Below are 27,235 nucleotides of genomic sequence, written 5' to 3' on the forward strand. Positions count from 1 at the left end.
TCTGCTCGGTTCGGTTTGCAAAGGCCTGCTCGGTTCGGTTCGGCTCGATTATTTTTAATTTATTTTATATATAATTATATATGAACAAATATATAAATACATAGACAAAACACATAAATATAAGCTTACAGTTTTTTTTAACCCCTTTAAATTTTTCCTATTTCGTCAATGTTATAATTTTATTTGTTCCCTACAAGTTTTTAAAATACTAGAAGTGTGTTTATATGATCATTTTATCTCACTTCAAACTTACTTTTAATAAAAATTTACAATCTATTACACGTTTGTCTAAAAACTATTAATTTATTTATAAAATTATAATTTACAACCCTTAAACTTGTTTCTTATTGAAAATTTTAAAGTGAAAAAGAAATAAATCATGCTCGAAATCGCTCGATGTTCGATCGAAAAATGATCGATTCGATTTTGGCTCGTTTCGGTTTTCGCTCAGTTCGAATTTCAGCCGTTCGGTTTGGTTCGGTTGTAAACGAGCCAAGCAACGAGCAAGGCTTCGCTTCGCTCGGTTCGGTTCGTGAACAGCCCTAGGTGTACATCCAAATTTTATATATATAGCATTACACTATAATTGTGAACCTCGGGGTTCTCGTGCACCCCTGCCTTCGATGTAGATCTGCCCATATTGAGGAGCGCGGTCAACTGCAAGCGGACAGTGGACTTGTTTATGAATCAATTTTTACCTTTTAAGCAACTATTTTAATATATATACTTCACATATTTAAATGTGTAAAAGTTATCAAACTACATTGTATCAAGCTTGTGTATTTATGGAAGGGGAACCCGCACTATATAGAAAACAAGAAACCAGAAACATACCTAAATTAACTTAACTCGGGCCCATAAGCCAAACATAAATAAATTAACCATGTGTAGTGGAAACGCCCTCCACCTTCCTCTTCATTTGCTGAAACCTTCTTTGACCAAAGTCAACCCCATCTTGGCGCTTTCCACAAAACGCCTAAGCCATTTTTGCCTCCAAAGCGCCCCGGGGGCAGTGTGCCCGGCACTATTGGGCTCTAACATCTACGTTTAACAAGAATAAATGATTTAACCCCTCTAAAGATAATCACCTTTAACATAGAGGTTGTAGCCATGCTATTCTAATGTTGTTTACAGACTGTATATACGATACGCACACTAAAATGACAACAATGATGTTTCTTGGTGGTTACGATTTCTTTTACAACAAACCTGGTGCGAAATTTTCACTCAGAAACACACAACATATGACGCTTTTTGTAGATCAGTCATTCCTTCTTGATGAGCCTTTCCTATGCCCATTAAGAATACTCGATATATCCAAACCCCTGTTGCAAGCTTGGCCAAACAACAGATGCATCTGGAATTCAGAAACAAAAGGAAACCGTGCAAAAAATGCAACCGGGGTGAACACAAGTAGGCCCATCACTATTTCATACCCACGAGCAACTGTTCTCACTGATCCCCATAATCCAGCCATTTGCACTACCGGTTTGCATGCTTGCGCAATCTGAAAATTTAAAAAATAATAATAATACAAAAAGGCAAATGATAACTGAATTGTTCAACACAATAAGAACTAACTATGTTGTAATTACTAATATGGGTGAAAAAATTGTTTTACGGACCAATATTAAACCCCAGCCAGCTGGGATAAAGGCAAGAAAGCACACAGCTATGTCTTGCAGTGTCATCTGGGACAGTGCTTTCAGGATCATGAAAACAGTGACAAACATAACGACCCCTTTAATCAGCCCGAAAAGGAGTTGAAAATCTTCACCGGACCTCACTCCCACAAAAGATAAAACCTGTAAGATGAGAAACCAAATATATAATGTTCTTGATCATTTCAGCTTATAACTTAAAATAAAAAAAATGACAAAAACTTGCTTAGTTCCTTACCTTTACCACCACGAAAATGCCAAATGATATGCCGTATACCTGTCATCAACAAAAAGTACTTCGGGTTTTAACAACATTGTTTCTATGTCACAACTGACGAAATGCAGATATGTAGGGAAACAGAACAAAACACATACCATGACACTCATCTCATGCTTTGTTGTCATATTTAAATGATAAACAAGCCAATAATGATAAATGAGAAAACGTGATGCTAACAGTATCTCTAGCACGAGACCGCGCTTTCCAGAGTAACGCAGGTGTTCTTGTTCCTCATCCCACCATGATTCCCAACTCTGCTCGACGGGGACTCCAATACCACCCCGGTTGCTAATCCACTTATTCCAATCAGACCAATCGTCAACAATCTTTTGCCACTCAAAACCCGAAGGATTGAAGACAAACGGAGCAAATAGCCACGTAATGGCCATAAACCATATAGAGACGATGACCAAGGTGTGTGAAACCGCTCCATTATATGATTCAACAAATATTTGGTAAACAATAAGCAGATTCACAAGTTCAATTCCCTTCACGAAATGACTCCGTGAATAAAGACGGTAGTTATTAGCAAACTTTGTATGAAACATAACAAACCCACGACCTGTTGCTTTGTGCTTAGCCACTCCATGTAGCAATGCCCTACCATAGAAGTGACTCATTGTTCCAAGTAAAAATGTAAAGAACATCGGTGCAAGATTTATTAGCATAATTATAAATTCACTTAGTGCGGTCAGAAAACCTCTTTCTAAACCAATTTCCATCATCATAGGCAAGGCGAATAATAATCCAATTTGCACAAAAGCTTGCGAAGCAAAAACCACTTGAAGAGATTGATTGCTTTGAATGGCTGGTTGGTTGCTAAGCTCCTGCTCACGTCCACTGAGAACAAGATAAATCCGCCCATAGAGAAACACGTACAAAGTCAATACAGTCATCAAAGTACTAAAGTACAAACCAATTGTAGTGAAGTAACATGATAACATCCTGAAAAAGTCAAAGTTGTGTCCAAGCCTGTATAGGTCACGGCTAAGTGTCTGTTCCCCGTTTCCATTGGCTATTTTAGCCTCGTTCAGAGAGATTTGATTTAGACCGACATCCCTCCCTTTACCAACTTGTATGTATTCATGATGTGTGGCATTTCCTTCACGAAGTGTAGAATTAAAACCTGTAAAGAAAAGGTAAGTTCATGAAAATAATCACAGCATATAAGGCACATGACAACTCGAGTATGAAAATACCAGCATATATGCCCTGGCTAAGATTGATAATCTTGGAGGCTTTGCTCACACCACCTCTTGTAAGATGAAAAAGCCTATCAAAGACATCTGGATGACCATAGTGAAAACGGACCCTAAATGAATCAGCAAGTGTAATCGACTATTAATACATGTGTATTGTTGGGTGTATAGTAGGGTTATACATATGGACTTATAAATAGAGGATGATATTATACATGTATTTTTTTATTATGATAATTACATAACTAGTCTAGTAAGGGTAAAGTTAAAATACAAAGGGAGACAAAAATGAGAAGTGTGAGAAGAATTTGTGACCACACAAAAAGCCCTTTAAAGATAAATTCGAAAAAAATAATAAAAAAAATAATAACTAAAAATATAAATAAAAAAACGAAAAAAATAAAAAACTAAAATGTTTGCGCCATCATTCCTGTTCAAAAAAAATAAAAATAAAAACAATTGACGAAAAGACAATGCCGAGAACAAAGACACAATGACGAAAATGAACAAAAGACACAATTATAACTAAAAAAAGACACAATAGATCGCAAAATATAACACAATGCCGAACAACATATAGCACTATGTGGAGTAATATAACACAATACAAAGATAAAAAGACACAATGTCAAGTAAAAAAGACAAAATCAATGACGAAAATAAACACAAAACACAATGATAAACAAAAAGACATGACTTTTTTCACTTACCATTGTGTTTTTTTATGAGAACGAGAAAGACGGTGGAAACATTTTTTGTGTTTTTACTTTTTTCGTTTTTTTATTAAATTTTGAGTTATGATTTTTTTAAATATTTTTAGGGGTACTTGTTGTGTGGCTACATATCCTTCTCATCCTTCTCAATATGCAACACATGGGACCAACAATATGATTAAGATCTTACTTCAAAAGGTTGGTAAGTAATCTCTGACCAATTGTTGAAAAGCATGTTCCTTGATTAGACATAAACCATGCAAGAGAAGAGACACTGCAACAACAAAGTTAAATGATGATCTTCATGAACAAAAAAAGAAACACGATATTTAACAGCTTGTGTCATACCTTTCGGTAAAAATATGCTCCCTAAGTCCTAATATCGTGGGGTACTTCATATCATCACGTTTTTTAAGAAATTCCTGAAGCAAGTTCCTCATTTTTAAAGCCTCTTCCATGTAATTGTCCTACAAATGAATGTTTAATTAAAGTTAAGGACTACAGTGAAGCAGAATGGCGTCCTTAAAAAGAAAATAAATTAACAACATACCTGGTTCATGTCTATAGTCTGCAAGGCCTCTCCACGTGTGAATATGATAGCATGATTCTGATTCTCAGCCTTTCCTTCTCCGATAATTGCAGGTCCAGGTAATTTGATCTTATAAATAATCTGCATAATGAAATCACATCTGTTGTTGTAAAACCAATTAAAGTTGCATTATTGCATTCTATTTAATAATTCTGAGACAAGATATTCCCTAACTATATCAAGTTGCAGTGAAATCATATTAAAAACTTCTCAATCATGCAAGTGGAGCAAGAAAAGCTAAAACCTTTTAAGCAACAGCTTAATTGTCAAAAAGAATCATTTTCATTTTAAATGAATCCAAGTTTTTACCTGATCCAAGTTTTGCCCTGTCTCATAAGCGCTTGAATTTGGCATGGCTTTGACTAGAACAGAGTAATAAACTTTATGGTTAATCATTTTAGTCGAATCTTTGCTAGGCTCCTCCACCTCATCAATGTAAGCAACACGAAGAGATGGGTACTCTGTCATTAGCCTTAAAACGTTTTGTGCACGAGGATCACCGGACCGCTTTTGAATGCCATATTGTTGGCATGAAACCACATATGTGAACTTCATATCAGCTATTGCTCGACACTGGGCCAACAATAGACTTTCCCCCTGCATCTGATCCTCGTTCGGTTAAATCGCCTTGTAACTTTCCATCAGATCTGCTCAAACCCATAACAAAGTAATAAGAACACCAAATCATCAACTGTTTATGTTAACTTGAAACTTTATTCATATATCATAATATCATGATGGCTATGTACCTTCATCTCTAGCCACATCAAGGAAAACCTGAAGTTCCAGTGCTTTACGGTAATACATCATTCCCCTAACTGGCATAAATTAAAGAAGGTTAGTAATTTACTCAAGGTGCTTTGACTGAGTCAACTTGGATCAAAATTTACCAGTTTTGGTCAGTGTTTGTCCTCTATATGAAGCCCAAAGACGTAATTGACCTTCCAATGTATCATTTCCTTTTAGGTCATCTTCATTGTCGCACCCCAGTCTCTCAAGGAAATTTTTCCACTCATCTGTAGGTCATCTTATATGATTATTATATATATATAGTATGACGTTCTTTTCAAACTCCTAAATTATTTATAACTCAACCGACCACTTTTTTTTAAAAAAAAAATCATACATTAGTATTATTTGAGTGTAGTTTTTATCACTTATTATATGTATATTTACGATTACAATTATGAAAATTAGTTTTTACACATATGTAAATTTGTTAATACATATATCTAATTTGTTTATTTACACATGTGTAAACGTGTGATTCCTATACGTAATCACAAATTTATATATATATAATGATAAAACTGCTCTCAAATAGTATTAATATACATAAAAAAATTAAAATGGTTGGTTGTTAAAAGTTCTTAAATTTTTTGGAGTCTTGAAAGGAACCCAGCCCTATAACTTTTTTAAAAGAGATCATGAAAAAATCGAGAAAGCTACTACCAATCAATAACTTTTTTAAAAGATTCATTTACTTTATTTATAAGGTAACAAATGTAAAAAAGATTTTTTTAAAATCTGAAAAAAATGATGTAATTCACATACGTGCCTCGTATGAGTTACATATATGTAACTTTATGAATTACATATTTTTTTAATCTTTTTTACATATGTTACCTTATAAATAAAATAAATGAAAAATAAATAAATTATTAATTGGTAATGGTGTTCTCGGTTTTTTCATATCTTTGTAGTTTTTTCTGGAACCCTAATAAACATCACTAGTGCCACATAAGCAAGCGATAGAATATGATAAACCTGGGAAAATCTTTTTCAAATAGAAGAGGACTGATACGCCATCCTCATTGTGGGCTTCCAAATGATTCAGCGAAAAAAGAACCTCGTCCGTGTAATACGAGGTGAGTACACTACCAAGAAAAACATAGTACCTAGTAAACAAGGTATAGTGGCCCAGAACATGGATAAGTAAGCAAGACTGTTGTATTTTATAGGACTAACAAATGACTTCACACTTAAGGGCTCTAGAATTTGTATGAAAATATAGATAGTGATTATAATGGCATAGAGAACAAAGTGTATTCTGTATTCTTGTGTACAATGTCAAGAGATACAACAGGACCTAAATAGCCGATGATGATGATGATATACAGGAAGGTGAGAAATTACAAGAGTTAAATTAGGATCTACTTTCACCTACCCTACACATAGTTTCCTTTAATTTCTCTTAGTCATAATAGTGCTTCTTACATAGAAGACTTTAATTGGTCATGTTAGACTCAGACAGAAAGGGCTAGAAGACTTAAATAAACTTTGTAAATTAAGAGAAAAAAAAAACTACGAGAAAGAAAGCATATTGCGAACTTTGGGAGGTGGGGGCATGTCCATAAATAATGAACTAGAGAAGAAGCATATTCGTCTTCTAGCTTCCAAGTTTGTAGGGACGTCCTTAGCAGCTTCCTTCACTGTAAGCAACAAGTGCAACCTGTTTATCTGGAAAAGACACCATGTAAGAAAATATACCAAATTTGAGATTACACCTCAACGTATTTATATAAGTTTTTGTTAAAATTACTTTCTCCTTCCAAGCTTCTGAATATGGAGTCGGGAATAACTGGTAGTGTTCGTAAAACTCGTAGTGTTCGTAAACTGGTAGTGTTCGTAAAACTCGTCTCCTTGCCCATCCAAACTATTTAAAAAGAAAGAATACATAAATTTAAGAATTGATATCAAGTGAAACAGAAAGATACAGGAATCTTTACTTTTGTATTTCCATTATGTCTCTTGTCACAACTTCATGCATATCCTGGAAAAGAATTACAACTTGATCCCGGTCCTCCTGCCTATTCATTAACTGTGAATATAGCAAACCACATTGTGTTAGCGTATTCTTAAAACACTTAAAAGATTTCAAAGAGCTACTGAAGTGCATACCAAGTAACTGATAAGTTTGACAACATGATCATAGAGAATAGGTAGAGCACTCAGTTTGAGAACTCTAACTAGATTGCCATCTTCAATATGTTTGTCAACTTGAGCAAATATATCGTCAATAACGCTGAAAAGAAAACCAAGTTGCACACACCTTTTTCATGATAATAACAAAAAAATTTGTGTATCTTCTTTAAACTAAAGAGGACTTACGTCTTCTCACGACTGCCACGAACCAAAAACATAATAATACTGCGAAACGAAGTGTAGCATTCACGAATAGCACAAGACATATAATTGTCAGTCTCGATCCTCTTTTTCAGCAGACTGTCTTTTCCATTGATGTCTTTTGTCATATGCAATGCAATAGGGATCTATCCATTGGTTGGGAAAACAATAGATGCATTTTCATAAGCTTCTAGAAGTGCCAATTCTCACAGTTCCTTATATTTCCAACATACCTTGCTAGCAAGCAGAAATGGAGGCCACCGGATTAGGTCCATGTCTGGATCAGCCCAATATGGAACAAGCAAGAGGTTCATTTCCCTGTAGATACAATAAACTCTCATTAATGGAATTTGTAGCCAAATGTACAATTCAATTTCTCCAAAACAACATATTTTTAATTACCTATTACTAATAAGATCTTCCTCTCGAAGACTTGTGATAACTTTGTTCCATAACTGAGCAAATCTGGCGCCTTCTTTCTGACGCGAATATCAAAGGTAGTTGGGAATGAGTTTCTGAACAGAATCTTGAACCCAAAATTAAGATAGAATTGCAGAAAATTTGTAACAATTGAAAGCACCCACTACTCTAATCTCTAAAGAAAATTAATCCACCAAGTAAAGAGAACACTTTACTCCATCAAGATCAAAATAAGATTTCAAGAAACAGAGAATGAACTCTCTCTCAAATTCATAATTCATGAAGTCTCCTTACAAATGAGTATCCTGAGAGAATCACAAGGCATTCTCTCCACAAAAACAAACAGTGTAACAAAAGGATGTCTTTCTAGAACAAGAAAATCAGGAAATATTAAAACATATTGAAATTGGTTTGTCACTATGCCCAAGAAAAGCTTACTGATGGAATGTGACTAAGCCTGTCAAGTCTAACAATCAATTTTTACAAAAGCTTGCAAGAGGTCCTTGGGTTTAATATATACGAACATGCTTGAGCATGTTCGAGCTAGAATGGTGTTAGAATATCTAGGCCCATTAGCTAAGCCTATTAGGGTTCTTGATTATATATAAATGCAAAACATCACTTTTGCCTTCACAACCGCCCCATATTTGCAACATCAATTTCAAGTCCGAGCCACGCTCAGGTTGGAAACGAGCGGAGTTTGAGCTCAAGTTTTCAACTCGGTAGAGAATTTCAAGCCGAATCAAAGTGGCTCTTATGCTTTCAAGCTCGAGCTGACCCTCGTTAAGCTTGTGAACAGCCCTACTGCAGGGTACTAAATGGAAAGTTCAAATAAATTCATTTATAGAAGATATTGTCTTAAGAAATCTTAAACTTACAGCATCATAATTACAAGACAAGGTAGCTTTAAGTCCTCTCCTTTTCATTGGATCACCATCCTCTGATGGAATAAAGCAACCATTAAATGCTCCAGGTAACAACTCAAAACGGGACCGAAGCATTCCTAGGTTCCGAATCTGCATAAAATTAATGTTTTAGATCATAACTTTTACATTGAAACATCTTTTTTTCAAATAGAAGAGCAAACCTCTCCAAGATGGTAGAATGCCCCATAGACACCTCCAAATATTGTAGAGAAAATAGCATACCAGATTTGGGTATCCATAAAATACACCTGTATGTACACATTCTGGGCGTTTAAAGCAACACAAAAAAGAATTCAAATTCAACTAAAGAGAAGGTGTTAATCCTACAAGAATGATTGGAACCCACACTCCAACCGCCACACCAATATTGTTCCTTGCTGCAAAATCATATAAACCAACTTCAAAAAACATATAAAAGATATATACCATTTTGATTGTGGATTTTATATCATTATCACCTGGGGAGAAGAACGAATCCCATGTATAAGTATGCGTATGAACACTCATGATAGCTTTGGTAGGACTCACAAGTGGCTTTATCTGCAACAACAATGTACAACTGTCAATACTCAAAAAAAGAATTAAAAAAAGGCTCTCAAATATCAGTGCAAAGACTAAAACATGCACCAAAAAATTGACATTCAAACTAATACATTATAGCATAATAAAACATGTATAGTACAAGGAAAGAGCATCAAACATTATTACTATTGAGCACCAAGTAAAATAAGTCTTGCATCACAGGTAAAAACACTACCTCTAAATAGTAACTAAATGTCAGCTTTGTGACAATTAGTAGAATCCAAAAGGTTGCGTACCTGAAATTTTAAATCAATAGTGGTCACAATGTGGCTCTCAAATGTCGACAAATTATATATAAATTAATCTTACTTGAAAACGGATAATGTGCTTTCACGCAATTCCGTCCCAACATAAAGCTGAGGCTGTCATATTTCATACGTTATGAACTCAGTATTTCTTTAAATAATAATGGAGCTGTGGACCTCAAAAAACAGATGAATGAAAGGGTTATCTAATGTCTGTACCTCAGACCACCACATCACGAGATTCAAAAATCTGTTGTCTGAACTCTCAAGGTTACGCCTAATGAATGGGAATAGAAACAACACAGCAGCAAACATATTCGGTGACAAGTAGGCAATAATCGCCAGAATGAACAATGATAGGGAGTGTGAGCAAGTAACCCTTAATATTACAACCCAGGTGGCAGCTGATACAGCATTCAAAAGGTATCTTAGCTTGACATTCAAGGCCATGTATTGTCTTGCCTTCCAATTCAGTGCCATGTCGAGAACAGCTGCAGAACAAATAAGTACACTTGCTCTATCAAGGCAAAAATAAAAAATAAAAAATAAAAAAATAAATTAGGAAAACTTAAAAGTTTGCAGGGAATAGAGATAGCACTTTCTAAAGTCAAGAATTCGACATACCTTGACCAAGATTCAAAATCGAAGCTGTTATAAAGACACTCAGTACTTTCTTAGAAACATCATAATCAAATATAGTGGTCCAGTTTCCAGCACCATTCCAAGCAACAATAATCATAGCCTTAGAAAGAAACAAATGGTTACTAATGGTGCTCCTAGAGCAATGTGAACTGACATGACGACTATGCTAATTTGTAAATACACACACACACACACACACATATATATATATGAATAATAATAGTGGTAGTATACTGGTACCAAATACAATAAAACTGACCTGCAAGCACAATATATAGAAACTCCACATTCTGTCAAAGCTTCTGAAAATGTGCCAATACGATCGTATCTCAACAAAGTTGACTTTCCCAACCCATGGATCTCTACCAGGTGGTTTATTATCCTGAATATCAGTCATCCCAAATAACTCAGGTTACCACTAGCTTAAAAAACTGTTAAAACATGAATAGGTTTTCTCAAAAACCCGAGTAAAAGGAAAAAAAGTTAGTTTCATCAACAGTTTTGACCATGTGCTGGAATGATGTACAAACACGTAATTTATAAATATGAAACATTTCAATACGTGAATAAGTAATCACTGCTGTAGATTACCCTTTTTTTCTCAAACTTCAGTAGCTTCACAGGCTCACAGCAGAAAAAATCAGCATCAAGACGCATCGGCCAACCTATCTGGAAACAATCTGGCGACCTGAAATGTTCATGATTCCTTAATAAATAATAAAATTAGTTCATTAAGTATCTAACTCACAAAAAATCATACCAGAAATACTCATTTAGATCATCATAATTTCTCCACTGAGAATGTTCTGATTTCCCTCTTTTACTCTCCTGTAGAACAGTTGTTTTATAGAAAAAATTGGCGTAAAACACAAATTCTGAATTAATTCAAGACATATAGAGTGAGTGAATAATACCATTTCTATCACTTGATATATAGGAGAAACCATTTCCTTCAAGAAAGCTTCCACATCTCCTCCATATGCTGGCTTCACATCCTCACCAGTCGTGGGACTGACATTGCCAGCTAGGAGACCATGCAGTTCAAAAGCCATCTAGAAAATATAAGAAATGTGAAATTGTAAATCTCATTAATCGTGTCATTTCTAGGAAAATCTATCAGTCTATGCATGTATAACCACTTAAAGGGAAGGAAGACGACAAATAATGATAGAAATAGAGCTTTCTGGTTGTAAGATTACCGGTCACGTACAAAGTTTAGTTGTGCTTGAAGGTAGAAAAACAGAATAAGCACAAAAAAAGGCAGCAGGACTTTACTTGTTAAAATAGTATAATGTACCAATGTGAAATAAAGAAAATTTAACAACAATGCAAATGTTGAGTTGGAAATATATATATATATATATATATATATATACATATAAACATCTTTTAGCACAGGGAGCATACATGATGATAGATATAGCAAAGGCATTCAGGCATGAATCTCAAGTTTGCAGCCTCTCCCCAGATAAGAAGGTATGGGCCCGTGTACAATAATTTGCGTTGTTGAACTTCTGGCTGTACTATTGGTAACCTAGTGTTAGCACACCAGAAAAATTACATTATTACAACAAGATGAAGCCTGTAATATAAAAAGAAGTTTGCAAACCCTTAACAATAGAGAATGAACTTATACAGTCGGTATAGTCAAACTAACTGAAGCTACACCCAATGCTAGTTTCCTACTTTCCATGATTTTTAAGGATGCATATGAAGCCTCACCAAAAACTACTTTTCTTGCCCAAAAATTTGCACCATTTCTTGTAGTTTTTGAGAAGTTTCTTCATCACTTCATCCAATGCCCGCTCATCCAACTAACAAAACAGAGAGAAAAAGCAAAAGAAAGAAGCAAACTACTCAATCAGATTTTGCATACTATTTGTTCTCCTTTCTCTATACCTCTATTCCTTTTTGTAGTTATCTTTATTTTATATACTTTTGGTTTATCTATGTTTAGGTCTAAAATTTAGAAACCAGACATGTTATTTAATTAAGTTTCACATCCTAATCGTTTAAGATTTTAGCGCTTGTACTTAAAAAAACATGTACATCCTAGAAAGAACAATCCAAAAGGTGTAACTGCAACAAATTATTAACTATATAACAGCTCTTTCGAAACACAAAATTTTACTGCATTAGCTTCTATAGGAGGTTGGTCTGTAAATAACCTTGGGTTGCCAACAAGGTTTTTGAACTTGGCGGATTTGAACATTTGCAAGCAACAAAATCAAGTGCTCCCTTTGATTTGCCATATTATCTTTCTGCAAATGTAAAGGTTAAATCAATGGTCATGGCGTAAAACACAATTTCCTTCATTTAAAAAGAATTTAACATTATTCACATCTTACCATGTTAACTTCAAGGAAAAAACATATGTTGTTATTCTATAGTCGCACTTCATTAAAAAACATTGATGAAAAGCATTTATTACCTGAAACCCAAACGTAACTTGAAGCCAATCAAAAATGTCTTGTTTTTTCCTCTTGTATTCCCTGGGCCATGGAAGGCCCCTTGTGTAACGAAGTGCACCAACAGCAGCTTGAATCTACAAACCAAGAAAACAAATTTTTAGAAAGCTAGGATTGTACGGAAAAACAAGATTGGATGGAAGCCCTAATACACCTCTGGGTATCTCATAATGGCCTGATTGGCACTATCAGGATCAAGAGGCAGTATATTGTATGGGAGATAGATCTCTGTCTTCTGTGCAACTTTATCATGTGTTTCCAGAATCTGACAATTATATTCAATAATTCATAAGGAATATAATAGTGAAATCATAATAATTATGTGGAAAGATTCTTCCAATACGAACAGGAATTTATTTATTTTTTTTGCACCCACCTCCCGGTCAACTTCCACTGATTGTGTTAGATTAACAGCCTTTAGAACCTCAAAAAGAACATTAGCAGTTTGGTACGCTTTGCTAAGCTGTGCACTGAGCATACATAAAAGTCAAGGACAGAAAAAAGAGGGGGAAACAACATGCAAAAAGCAGCAAGAACATTGCATAGAACCACTAACCGGCCTGCCTTGTCAGCAGCACTTTGTAAAGCTTTGACATACTTTGAGTAGTAGTGTCGATAAAAGCTCTGCATTTCACGCGCATCGCTTTTGTTCATCCTCCCGATCAAGGTCGGATCATTTTCCTAATTAAAATTGACCATGGGATTATTCATTGAGTGAAAAGCAAAACGACCCGCATGCCACATCATCACATCAGTAAAGTTACTTCCCAACAACACAAAAAACCATTTAGAGTACTCACTCTTTCAAGCCGCTGAAGAAGGGCAGTTTTGAATTGACGAACACCACGTCCACTAGAAACGGGGTCCAACCTATGAGCTTTCTCATATGCATAAAACCGACCTGCAGCAAAGCCATCATCAGAAATATAGAACATGAAAAATGAAAAGCTCCGCATAGCACAAGCCTGAACAAACAGTAACACAATTTGGATTGATATAATTGAATGAAGAACACAAGTGGATTAATCAAATATGTCAAATAATCTTGGTGATGAACACTGTAACAGAAGTAATGTAATTATATACATGAAAATGGCGGGTAACTGCCATCCTATAACTGTTGCAACAGTTAATAATGCACCGGTTAACAGTAATCATAACGATCCGTGTGTTAACGGCACTTAAAAATGCGTTACCCGACTTTTCATAAGTTTAATAATAATACAAATAACATATATAATTATAATAATCCCAAAAATATACGTGCCATAAGAATAAAAAAAACATGTGTAGCATAAATGACTTTCAACGCTTTTTTTTCCTTCATGTTCAGTAATTTCAGCAGCCAATGGCTGCATATCTGGTGTTAAGCTTAATAACAACCAATGTAGTCAATGGCGAGCAATACGCACGCCTAGACCTATGCTCGGGTGATGTGCGTCTTTAAGTACCTAGATTTAACTTGAGTATAGGCTTGAATGAATAATAGTATAATACCTGAATTTGTGTTATGTGTGACTTGTTATTGACTCCATAACCTAATGTGATCCTGTGTTGAATTTAATTAATTAATTGTTATATATCTAGAATTGCCTAATTGTAATTAATTTGCACAGTTTGTTAACTAACTAATAATAAGTATAATAAGTATGGAAGGAAGAAAGGAAGGAATAATAATAATAATAATAATAATAATAATAATAATAATAATAATAATAAAGCAGTTAGCAGCAGCTTACATAAGCAACCCGAGGGTTAGCAGCTTCAACTTCATTAGCCACACGAAGAATCGGAGCAATCTCCACCAGCGACGACGGCACCACCTCACTATCAAATACCGATTCTCCTCCGATAATACCTGCTGTCTGTGTCCGTATGATCCGCCGCTGCTGCTGCCGCGGCGGTGAAGGCTGTGGCGGCGGAGGTGGTAGGAAGTCAGTTACCGGTGGTGGCGGAGGCGGTAGCAGCTGATCTTCTTGCGATGACGACGGGAAAAAATAATCCCACGAACTACTGCTACTACTATTGGACGTCATTACTGTTCAGTTTAACATATCATATTCAAATCAAATAATAATAATAATAATAATACGAATGAATGTGTTTGATTTGCTTCGATTCAAGCAAACCCTTGGATAAATGAGGAAGTAGCAGCAGCAAGCAAAGTGTGTTGACTTGGAATTTAGTTGAAAGATACAGTTTCACGGTCACAATGACTAAGGGCCGTCACTTTTACCCGAAACCTGAAATCCGACCCGAAAACACTTGTACCCGAACCCGAACTAACCCGACTTGAAGAACCCAAACACGAGAAAATACTAACCCGAACCCGAACCGAAGTAATTCGGGTTGGTTCTCGGGTTTGATTTAGAAGATTTGGGTCAACCCGAAATCCCGAATAAACTTTTAGTTTTGAAATTAAATATATTTTTATGTATGATAGGTTAAGTCTTAGTCACTAAAGGTTATCAAAATCTGGCTCTAATCGACTGTTTTCATTCTAATTATTATGGATCGATTGCTTATTAAAAATTTATGAATTCCGTTTACTACTAATAGCAACCATAATCGAACAACCAAATCACGCCCGATTGAATACGGTTATGGTTCGAGTAAGTTTTACTCTTCTTTTGAATTGTTTTATCAAGTTAGGTTAATTTATTATTTGATTATATGTGTTATAAACAAAGAAGAATATTTTGTTTTAATTTTACCATTATAGTTTTTAAAAAAATTTGGTTTTGTGTTTTTTTAGGATACACGAAACCCGATTAACTCGACCCGAAAAAATCCAAACCCGAATTACCCGAACCCGAAAAACCCGTGAGAGATTTGAGTCGGGTTTCGGGTCAAGATTTAAAAATTTGAAACCCGAATAACCCGACCAAAAAAAACCGAAACCCGAATAACACCCCTAACAGTGACAGTCACACACAAGTGCAAAATGCACCCCTGTCGCATGTACACATTATTGTCATTTTAATGATTTTTGTTTTTAAAATTTTACGTTTTTAGATATGAACTTTAATAAAGCTATCACTTATCAGTCTAGTATAGTTTGTTTATTTATTTATTTTGCAATTATTTTTTCTCTTATATTTTTATACCTTAAATTCTTTTTAATTTAATGTTTTTAATAAAGTTAATTTTTAACTTTATGCATGTTTAGTTAACCGTGCGATTTACTTATTTTTTCTGTTGTGTAGATTAAACATTAGAACAAATAAATTCTAGTCAGCACCTTCTTAAAACTCCATTGTTAAGCGGGGGCTTCGATGCTAGTTACAAACAAAGTAAAATTCATTTATTGAAAAGAGTAAAGTGCTATTTTCGTCATGAGGTTGGTTAATTAGGAGGTGTTTGGGTGAGCTTTTAAAACTTTTTTATTTGCTATTTGATTATTGTAAAGCAAAATGTGTTTGGTAAAACTTTTTCAAAAGCTTCAAATTAGAGTTTTTTAACGTTGCTTTTGCTTTTCAGAAAGCAAATAATCAAGTTAGCAATTTTAAAAGTTCACCCAAACACCCCCTTAGACAAGTAGACAGTTACACAACTTTAGTACAACTATTTAAATTTTTGAAAATGAACCCTTGAACTTTCTGAATCTTGCCATCTTTGTCCATTTCATTAACATCGTTAAGTTAAGCGTATTTCTGTTCTTTTACCTATTCGGATGAAACTAGCAATTATGATCAAGTCTCAATAACGATTTTAAAAGATGAATAAAAATGTCTATTTTCCTCATTTTTTATACTAAAAATATAAAATAGCTTATTTAGCTACTTTTTAACTAGCCTTTTTTTACTAATTTTCGGGTTTTGATGATTTGTTTAAGTTTTTATCATAACACTTCACCTTTTTTTTCTTTTTATATAAATCAAACTTATTCACTTATATATTTGAAAAATATAAAATATTAGTTTAAAAAAAATGCTTTAGATACTTAAATTAAAAATGAATAAAGTTTATCATCTGAGATTTTACATATTTTTTAACTAGTTTTTCTCCTTTTTACTAACTTTGGAGTTGTGATGATTTGTTTACACTTTCATTCAATCTTTTACTTTTTGTCTTTTTATTTAGATAAAACTTTATATAAATGTAAAGAAATAAAAAATATTTTTATAGTTTTCAAAATTCACTAAATTCAAATTTAATAGATTTTAAACTTAATAGCTAACTTTAAAAGATCTTATAAATTATGAATATTATCTATTTCTTTACATTATATTATATATATATATATAAACTAGCTACGTGCCCCCACGATGCGGCGAGGGTATGCACGCAAACATATCGAATGCGTAACCGGTGTTACCATTTCTGTATGTGTGTGACTCCACAATAGTACGCGCGTAACCCGACAATAGTATGCTCGTATTGCGGCATTGGAATCTTAACTGGTGTTAGTAAGCACGTCACATAACAACTGTACGCCCTCAATCAGGTGTTGGCGCACACGTAACGCTACATTGAACTCGTCTAGACCCGCAACCCGTTCCGCTTGACACTATTCTAACCCGAATTTCGTTATCACTTGACCCCTTTCAACCCAAACTCGTCCCGACCCAAACCAAAATAACCTTTTTTATATCGACGCATTCTAACCTTAACCTTTTAGACCCATGACCCGACGCCCGAACCCGTCCAATTCGTTTATCAGTCTTTAATGGTTATCACGTAACACGTTAAGTTTTTAAAATGAAAAAAATATATCAATACCATACTCAAATTAAAGAGAATAAAATACTCGATTTTATGGTATAATGTTTTAAAAAAAGTATTAGTGTGTGAAAAAGTTATAAACGTTTAAACGCCTTCGGGGGTAGTTGGTCTAAAATAAGGGGTATATATGTAACTATTATAAAAATTAACAGTATGTGATTAAAATTAAATGACTAAACTTGTAATTATTTTTAAATAAATTAAAAATCAACGGTAACATGAATTTGCTTTTGCTAAGCTAAAAGACAAAATTGCCAAAAGACAAATTGCCTCTAAAATAACTTAATTTTATGCATCATAGTTTATACTAAAAGCAAGTTTGATACATCTTAAAAATTAAGAGTCTCTCACTCATGCTTTATATATAGTATTATATATATAGGTATATTAAAATGAATAAAAATTATTTAGAAAATAAAAATAAAATATTTAACACCCCATAGATTCTCTTCAGCTCTTCTTCAGTCAACTCTCAACTTTACCCATCACCACTGCCTCTTCATCTCAAGTCAAAGGTTCGTCAAATTTTTGTTTTTGGTGTTTTGAGTTTAATTTGTTGGCTTCAAAATCTTTTTATAACTTAAAGTTTATGATTCTATGATCTGAAGTCTTGATTTATCAACACTAACCAAGATTTTGCTCATTAATAATTTGATATTAATTAGTCAAGATTTTGCTTATAAATTAATAATATGAACCACATAATAATGCCTTTCCTGGGAGAGTTTGATCACCTCAAGATCAACCTTCAAGATATTAAATCGGCCACTGATAACTTCGGTCACAACAATGTAATCGGGCGAGGCGGGTTCGGGCCAGTGTACAAGGCAGAACTCTCTCTCCCTACCGGCCGTAAAACAGTCGCTTTTAAACGGTTGGATCGTCGGCTCGGGCAAGGAAACCTCGAGTTTTACAAGGAAATAATGATGCTTTCAAAATACAAACACGAAAACTTGGTGTCTTTAATGCATTATTGTATCGAGGGCGACGAAATGATCCTCGTGTACGAGTATGCGCCTCGTGGGAGCCTTGACCGTTATGTAAGTGATGTGAATCTCACTTGGAGTCAACGGTTAAAGATATGTGTCGGCGTTGCGCGCGCAATAAACTTTTTGCATGATCCCGCCGAGACGCATCAAAGGCTTATTCATCGAGACATCAAAAGTTCTAACATTCTTCTTGATGATAAATGGACCCCTAAAGTTTCTGACTTTGGGTTGTCCAAGGCGGGCCCGGCTAACCAGCCGCACACGTATGTGTTCTCCAATGCAGTAGGTACACCGGGGTATTGTGATCCGTTGTATTTTGAGACGGGGTTTTTGTCAAAAGAGTCTGACGTGTACTCTTTTGGGGTGGTTTTGTTTGAACTCATGTGTGGGAGATTGTGCTTTGAGTATCGTAACGGTCGGTTAATTGAAATTTTTGTTAACAAGTGGAGAAAATGTTATGAGGAGAAAAGATTCGATGAGATTATTTTTTGTGAGATAAAAGAAGAAATGCAGTCGGGTTCGTTGAGTATGTTTTCACGCATTGCGTATCGGTGTACTAATAAGGCTCGTGAAGAACGACCAACGATGGTTGAGGTTGTGAAAGAACTTGAGATTGCACTTGAACAACAAGTTTTGTTCTTACATTTTAGATTTAATTTTTTAATATATTACTCCCTCTGTCCCGGTCAAAGTGTCTTAGTTTGAAAAACACAAAGTTTAAGGTAGATTAAATTATTGTTTTTTTTCCTTACCAAATGACAATAATGCCCTTGGAAATTGGGTCCATAAATATTGTTTATTAATGTTAGTTGTGTGTGTGTTTAAGTGTAAACTTGGAAATTGGCTAATAAATTTTGAAAGTGGACATTTGTAATGGGACAAATAAAAAAGGAAATGTGGACACTTTTTAATGGGACGGAGGGAGTATTACTGTTCAACTAAACGGAGGTCACGCTATGTATTGACGTAGGAGGTTTATAAGAATCTTGTAAAGAAAGCAAATTTAGAAGAAATGGTCAAGCTTGCAAATCAAGCAAAACCTCCTTTATCATATGCAACACATGAACAACTTTTTAGGCTTCTCTTGGATGGGATCTTCGTGGATGATGGCACAACGGTAATAAGCGTTTTCTGTTGTGTGCTTGTGTTCTTTATTTATTCCTTCTTATTATGGGACCGATTATGCGGTTCGTATTATTGGTGTAGATTTAGGAGTAGGTTTAATGGGCATGTGAGTTAGTCGTTTTAAAAAAAGAATCTAATGATAAAATATTTAATTTCCTACTTATAATCCTATATCTTCTTTTTCTTCAAGTTCTGATAATATAAGAATTGAATATCGTTACTTGACAGTGGCTTTCATTAAATAAGAATGGTGAAATTTGTGAAATGGTATCTGCAACAAAATGTGTATCGTGGGGTGTACGTGATGTTGCCAATGATTCAAGGTTAGTAGCTTCATTATTCACTTTTTTCCGTATCTTTCAATGGATTTTGTGCTTGCTTGTTTTCTTATATGATAAACATTGTACATTTTTATACATATAAGATCATACTTGCAACGTTGAATTTTTTTTAATTATATATTTGAGACACAAAATATTTATGATCAGATACTAAACTTTAAAAGAATAAAGAGTAAACTGCGGTTTTCGTCCCTGTAGTTTGTCCAAATCTGCGATTTTAGTCCAATAATATTAAATTTGCGATTTTCGTCCTTGTGGTTTCGTTTCACTTGCAATTAAACCTGAACCCGCTAACCTCGTTAAGTCTGGTCAACGTGCCCTTCACGTGAGGGGCAGTTTTGTCCTTTTCCTCCCCAAATTCACCTTAGCCCCTCACGTGAGGGGGATTGCGAATTAGGACTGGGAAACTTGGGGAGAAAGGGGACAAAACTGCCCCTCACGTGAGGGGCACGTTGATGGGTTTAACGACCAGACTTAACGGGGTTAGTGAGGTCGGGTTTGATTGCAAGTGAAATGAAACCACAAGGACGAAAATTGCAAATTTAAAACTATTGGACTAAAGCCGCGGATTTGGACAAACCACAGGGACGAAAACCGCAGTTTACTCAAAAATAAATTAACAGTTCAGATACTGTTATTGGTTGTATTATGTGCAGGTTTTCAAATGTGGTAACGTGTACGTACAACGGTTTCAAAGTAAAAGTGTTCACTAGATTCTTGACACCACATGTCCCATACACCATAAACATTGTCTTCAAAATTAACTTCCATAACTCCGAAATCGAAAACGGTATTGGGACATGTGTATCTTGCTCGTATAAATTGGATGATGACACACATTATTTATATTCAAGCAATGCAAATATGAAAGAAGGTGGATGGCTAGTTATACCATTATATCAGTTTACTAGCAATCAAAAAACACATCATTTCAACATTACGATATTCCCGTTACTTCTGAATTGGCGAAACACTCAGTGCTCTATCGAAGGCGTTGAGTTTCGGCCCGTGGAGAATGTAAGTTCACATTTATTAACTTTTGGAAGAACTCATTTTACTACATAAGAATTAGGAAATAAATATGAAATGTTTATTATGATGAATATTATTAATGGGTAAAAATACTTTATAGGAGACACATGAAGATCTAGAGCACAAGTATATGAAGAACAAGCTATCAACATTAAATTCGCACGTCAATTGGGAGCAAAAAATGCCGGCTGACTATGCAGAATTAATCAGGTGGTCACCTAATGATATACAACCGTCAACTAAGAAAGAACTATACTCTATTCTTCGCAAAGGGTTCCTCATAGAAAATGGTGAAAAGGTATCTTCATATGCATGCTTTTGTTGTAGGGGTGGGATCCGTTATAAATAAAATTAACCTCCTAAACATACATATAACTAGTGTAATTATAGTTTTGAACTCGAGTAATTATGTTATAAAAAATAATAGTTCTAGATTAATAATAATTACACTGGTGGTAACATAATTACTCTAGTTATTTGTACACTTCTCACGATAAAAGTCATTTGTATTTGATCAACACATAAATGTATATATGCGTATGTCCTTGTATATACTTGATAAATTATACCTTGTGTTTAAAGTATTCACAAGAATGGAGCATAATCACATGAAGCAATTAATATAAGATTTCAAAAGATGTGGTTTTGGAGGTTTAATTATTTCAAAAGATATCAACTTTAGAATCAATAAGAGTGTGCGTAATGGGGCGATGGGGGCTACGAAGGTTTGAGAACAAAATATTATTTTATTCTTGTGTGTGTGTGTGTGGTGGGGGGGGGGGGCTACAACACCATTACATCCCTAAAACAAAAACCCACCATTTGCTGGTTGTGCGCCACATGACACAAAACGCTCCATTTTGTAGCCCTTCCACTACACATAGCCTAACATCATATAATTTGTATCAATGAATAGTGGCTTTCTATTAGCAAAAGTATGAAGAAGCGTTTTATGATACCCGCAACAGAATTTTTGTCAAAGGAAAAATGGATACGGAAGCCTTTACCAGAATCAAGGTTATATCTCTCTTCTTTTTTTTTATAAAAAAAACTTCAGTGTATTTTATATATATTTCTGTTATTAACTTATTATGCAGATTTGAAGTGGTGGCGGATTCTCGTGACATAGATGAGTTTAGAGTTGCTTTTGAAATAAAATCATAACTGTTGTCACCGCAAACAACCTATTCATGTCATCTTATATACAAACCACCAGAAAACCGATCAACGATCGAGGGTCCAATAGCATTGTTTAACCAAAGTTTGCGGTTTCCTCGGTCTATTTATTTAATCGTTCCTCATATTGCGATTATTGGAGATCAAGGTTCTCGCGAGGAAGTCAATCGTTCTCAGAAAATAAAAGGTCATCCAAAAGTAAGGAAAGATGGTTGGATGGAAGTTGAATTGTGGGAAGGTCGAACCGATACCATTGGTACTATTGGAGCAGAATTTACCTTAAATGGTATGGACATTGGTGGTGAATGTAACTTTGTTGGCCTTGTTATACAAGGAATTGAACTTAGGCCGTTGTAATATGTAAATGTCGTTTTGTTTTCTTAAACAGTATGTTTTTGCGGTCTTTTTGTTCAGTCCCATTCAACAGTTATCTTGCTTGTGCATCCATTGTTGACTGTAGTGTGTTTCGGATTGTTTATCCGCTGTTTTAAAGTGTTTATTTACTCTAAAATAAGCGGATAGCAGATACAAACGTTTTTTCCTTTTTCAGTAACGGTGGGGATTCGCTTGGTCAGTTTGTAAACAGATTCTTTATTTGAATCAACTCATGGACCTGATGCCCGACAACATTGAGCAATCGTGGATTCACTTGGTCAGTTTGTAAACATATTCTTATTTGAATCAACTCATGGGCCAGATGCCCAACAACATTGAGCAATCAGGCAACCGTCAAGTCTTGAATATGGTCTTACATTCACATATGAAATTGTAGTTTGACCAATGTTTTAAAAACCGGTATTTTACTTGTACCGGATTGGTCTAAAAAATGATACAACCGGTTGAACCGAGTTATACCGGGAGGTTCAACCGGTTGAATAGTTTACCTTATAATTTTCTACAAATGTAACTTCAATCTAAAAATAACTCAAAACTAAATGATTTCTGTAATACAAAAATTAATTCATGTTAAAAAATAATGTAAAAGCACTCAATTTTAAAAAATAGTCCTAAAGTTTACACGTTTTAATGTTAATTATTGGGTTAAAATTAATTTTGAAAAAATATGGGCAATAAATATCAAAAATTTCTCGGGCTAAAAACCGGTTTGCCGGTAAAAACGGTATTTTAGACAAAAACCACCGGTACGATGTTCTAGCAAACCGATCAAAAATACCGGCCTACTGTGCGAAATCCGGTTTAACCGGTTCAACCGGACGGTTTGAACCGGTTTTTAAAAGACTGAGTTTGACTTAATCTTGAACCGACAAATTGACACTAAAAGCTAAGTTTTTTAACTTCTGTCATTTGTTATTAAATGACAATTTTACCACAGAGATTATGTAGTTATATATACACATTAACTATTCATGCAGACACTAAAAGATTAAAGATAATTAAAACAAACCCCCTTAACTGAATACAGTTAATACATGAACAATGTTGTGTTCATAGCTTAATGCACAATCAAATTAAATTAACTACCTACCTACCAAAAAATGCAGCATAAAATGGACCTTGAAACATTTGCTGCATTTTGTTACAAAATAACTACTCTTTGTTCCTAGCCGACCGATCTTTCCTATGGCCACCAAGAATACGTGATATCTGCAAACCTCTACTGAAGGCTTGGTTGAAGAGCATACGCGTTTGGAATTCTGAAACAAATGGAAACCACGCAAGAAACGCAACCGGTGTGAACAGGAGGAGACCCATCACTATCTCATACCCTCGTGCAAGTGTCTTCACCGATCCCCAAAATCCAGCTGACTTTACCACCGGTTTACACGCCTGTGCAATCTGTAAATATAAAAAAAACACACATTTGTAAGTAAAGTTTTAGCCACTTAGATTTTGCCATGTGGCATTTATTGTTTTTTTTCTTTTCACTTTCAGCACTTATACTATAGATAATATACGCTTTTAGCCCATACAATATTTTAATAACTTTATTAACTCTAATAAAGTGTGTTTGTCAACTTTCTTTAGAAAACTAAATATGCGTTTGCACTTAATCTTTTTTATCAACCTTCCGATATAAACTTTATTAAAAATGGAGTTGTATTTGAAATAAAACATTTTTTTGTATCGTAGGCCATACCAAGTGCTGATACCTTAAACCGGACAGATATTGACCGAACATTGGTACCGGTGACAGTATTATCAATACCGATGCCAGTATTCAATGTTATACATTTTGGTTTTGATAAGAACTCGCAACTTTATTTTGTAACATATGTTTTAAGAGGTCTGATACTATCGTAAATATTATTGTATGTTTTCACAGTTTAGCATGCGGGTTTGATACGTTAATGATAAAAAAAATGAAGGCGAAATTTTGTACTGACCAATAATAAACCCCATCCAGTTGGCATAAAGGCAAGAATGCACACAAAGATATCTTGCAGGGTCATATGAGGGAGTGCAATCAGGATCACAAGAATTGAAACAAACATGATAAAGATCGCCCCTTTGATTAACCGAAAAACGAGTTGAAATTTTGCACTGAATTTCATTCGCCCAAATGATATAGCCTGAAAAATTAGAACAATAAAGTTCAATTTCTTGTGATAAATTTCAACAATATAACGTTTATGACATATCCTCACCTTCACAACCCAACAAAATGGCAAAGATGACCACCCATGAAATACATACACCTGTCATTCATAATAAAGAACTTAGCAACATCATTTAAAGTCGAAAAAAGTCAACAGCGGTTGGACAAAACACATACCAGGACACTCTTCTGATGCTTTGTCATACTTAGATGATAAACAAGCCCATACTGATAAATGAAAAACCTTAACGACAACAAATCTCCACAATTGTACCACGTTTTCCAGAATAATGTAAATGTTCTTGTTCTTCTTCCCACCAAGATTCCCAACTCTTCTCGGGAGGAACACCAATACCACCCTGGTTACTAATCCACTTGTTCCAGTCCGACCAATCATCCACAATCTTTTGCCACTCAAAACCCGAAGGGTTGAAAAGAAACGGAGCAAATAGCCACGTGCCAACCATAAACCATATTGATATAGTAATCAAAAGGTAAGCAACCGATCCTCTATACGACTGGCCAAATATTTGATAAACGAGAAGCAATATCATAAGCTCGATTCCCTTCACAAAATGACTGCGCGAGTAAAGACGGTAGTTTTCTGCAAACTTTGCATGAAACACGACAAACCCACGACCCGTTGCTCGGTACTTTGCACCACCGTGAAGCAATGTTCTACCATAATAGTGAGTCTTTGTTCCAAGTGAAAACGTGAAGAAAACTGGGGCGAGTTGTAACTGCATGAGAATGAATTCACTTAATGCGGTTCGGAAACCACGTTCGAGACCGATTTCCATCATCATAGGTAATGCCATCAGAAATCCAATTTGGGACAAAAGATTGTGAAGCTAGAGCCACTTGAAGTGGTTTATTGTGACGAATGGCGGGTTGGGTGCTTAGTCCCTGCTCGAGTCCACTAAGTACAAGATATAGCCGCCCGTAGAGGAACACGTACACGGTTAATACAGTTATCAAAGTACTGAAGTAGAAACCGATTGTGGTGAAATAACATGATAACATTCTGAAGAAGTCAAATCGATGACCAAGACGGTATAGATCACGGCTAAGTGTTTGTTCCCCGTTTCCATTGGCTATTTTGGCCTCAAATAGAGAAATTTGATTAAGGCCCACATCTCTTCCTTTACCGACTTGTATGTATTCATGATGTGTCACGTTGCCTTCACGAAGTGTAGAGTTAAAACCTGTACACAGAAAAAGAAACGGTCAGCCGAGTCAAAACAGTAAAAGTGTAGCATGAGAGAACACGAAGTTTAATATACCAGCAAATATGTCCTCGCTTAGATTTATAATCTTGGAGGCTTTGCTCACAACCGCCTCTTGTAAGATGAAAAAGTCTATCAAACACATCTGGATGACCATAGTGAAAACGAACCCTGCACAAATCAACAAGTGTAATGTAAATCACAATTAATAGACATGAACATATGCACCAACAGAAAGATTAAGTCTTACTTCAAGGGTTGGCAAGTAATCTTTGACCAATAGTAACAAAACTTGTTTCTTGATTAGACATAAACCATGCAAGAGAAGAAACACTGCAGCAATAGAGTAAAATAATGAGCTTAATAAACAAAATGAAATGAAAAGAAAAACAATATTAAATGACACTTGCAATACCTTCCAGTGAAAATATGCTCTCTAAGTCCCAATATTGTAGGGTACCTTACATCATCCTTTTTAAGAAACTCTTGAAGCAGGTTCCTCATTTTTAAGGCCTCTTCCATGTAATTGTCCTACAAATGGATGTTTGATTAAAGTTAATGGTTAGAAATAAAAACAGGCTGTCTGGGAACAACAAAGAAGTAAAAACATACCTGTTCATGTCTATGGTCTGTAAGCCCTCACCACGCGTGAAAATAATAGCATGATTTTGATTCTCGGGCTTTCCTTCTCCCAATATTGCAGGACCAGGTAACTTTATCTTGTAAATAACCTACACGTTGAAGTTACATCTACTGTTACCAAACCAATTAAAAGAATCATTTTCATTATAACATAAATCAAATATCTGAATATTTACTTGATCCAAGTTTTGTCCCGTCTCAGAAGCATTAGAATTTGGCATAGCTTTGACTAAAGCTGAGTAATAAACTTTATTGTTAATCTTTTTAGTTGCATCTTTGCTAGGCTCCTCAACCTCATCAATGTAAGCAACACGAAGAGACGGGTACTCTGTCATTAACCTTAGAACATTCTGTGCACGTAGATCACCGGATCGCTTTTGAATGCCATATTGTTGGCATGAAACCACATATGTGAACTTCATATCAGCTACTGCTTGACATTGAGCCCATAATGACCGTTCTCCCTTCATCTGTTCCTCATTCAATTCAATCGCCTTGTAACCTTCCATCAAACTTGCTCAAAACCCATATTAGGTAACAAAACACACCAAATCAACAATTGTTATGTTTT

At 35.0% G+C, this 27,235-nt stretch overlaps 1 protein-coding gene and 2 pseudogenes across 3 annotated transcripts; 1 reads left to right on the top strand and 2 right to left on the bottom strand.

Annotated features, from left to right (window-relative positions):
- Positions 1–1,039: 1,039 nt before the first annotated feature.
- Positions 1,040–14,189, bottom strand: LOC143584879 (callose synthase 3-like; annotated as a pseudogene). Its single transcript, XR_013144446.1, has 39 exons — positions 13,652–14,189; positions 13,408–13,532; positions 13,228–13,321; positions 13,006–13,116; positions 12,815–12,928; positions 12,552–12,644; positions 12,106–12,197; positions 11,791–11,917; positions 11,298–11,435; positions 11,144–11,211; positions 10,975–11,071; positions 10,643–10,765; positions 10,366–10,483; positions 9,961–10,232; positions 9,806–9,858; positions 9,672–9,732; positions 9,373–9,454; positions 9,242–9,291; positions 9,076–9,162; positions 8,867–9,004; positions 7,971–8,047; positions 7,802–7,886; positions 7,554–7,714; positions 7,344–7,467; positions 7,172–7,263; positions 6,985–7,098; positions 6,751–6,902; positions 6,210–6,319; positions 5,333–5,458; positions 5,192–5,260; positions 4,752–5,089; positions 4,404–4,523; positions 4,202–4,320; positions 4,044–4,127; positions 3,141–3,253; positions 2,037–3,067; positions 1,900–1,938; positions 1,626–1,805; positions 1,040–1,507 (listed from the first exon to the last, which is right to left on the bottom strand). The product of XR_013144446.1 is annotated as a callose synthase 3-like (transcript).
- Positions 14,190–18,243: 4,054 nt separating this feature from the next.
- Positions 18,244–22,710, top strand: LOC143584880 (uncharacterized). The gene is made up of 7 exons (XM_077066812.1): positions 18,244–19,195; positions 19,536–19,682; positions 19,919–20,013; positions 20,688–21,048; positions 21,164–21,361; positions 21,980–22,080; positions 22,161–22,710. The coding sequence occupies exons 1-7, from the start codon at positions 18,269–18,271 to the stop codon at positions 22,225–22,227; spliced, it is 1,896 nt and encodes a 631-aa protein (XP_076922927.1). The 5' UTR covers positions 18,244–18,268; the 3' UTR covers positions 22,228–22,710.
- Positions 22,711–23,632: 922 nt separating this feature from the next.
- LOC143584887 (callose synthase 3-like) lies at positions 23,633–27,171 on the bottom strand (annotated as a pseudogene). Its single transcript, XR_013144447.1, has 8 exons — positions 26,841–27,171; positions 26,631–26,753; positions 26,438–26,553; positions 26,278–26,355; positions 26,080–26,199; positions 24,968–26,001; positions 24,585–24,896; positions 23,633–24,036 (listed from the first exon to the last, which is right to left on the bottom strand). The product of XR_013144447.1 is annotated as a callose synthase 3-like (transcript).
- Between the last annotated feature and the right edge of the window lie 64 nt (positions 27,172–27,235).

The sequence above is a fragment of the Bidens hawaiensis genome, unplaced genomic scaffold, assembly GCF_021521415.1.
Source record: "Bidens hawaiensis isolate Kalapana, Puna unplaced genomic scaffold, B.hawaiensis_p1.1 tig00033484_1, whole genome shotgun sequence".
Classification (NCBI taxonomy): Eukaryota; Viridiplantae; Streptophyta; class Magnoliopsida; order Asterales; family Asteraceae; genus Bidens; species Bidens hawaiensis.

Excerpts from the sequence above, each read along its gene's own strand:
- LOC143584880 (XM_077066812.1), top strand. The coding sequence starts at position 18,269 with ATGAACCACATAATAATGCCTTTCCTGGGAGAGTTTGATCACCTCAAG. Across the intron at positions 20,014-20,687 it reads GATGTTGCCAATGATTCAAG|GTTTTCAAATGTGGTAACGT; the intron begins GTTAGTAGCTTC and ends TATTATGTGCAG. Across the intron at positions 21,049-21,163 it reads AGTTTCGGCCCGTGGAGAAT|GAGACACATGAAGATCTAGA; the intron begins GTAAGTTCACAT and ends AATACTTTATAG.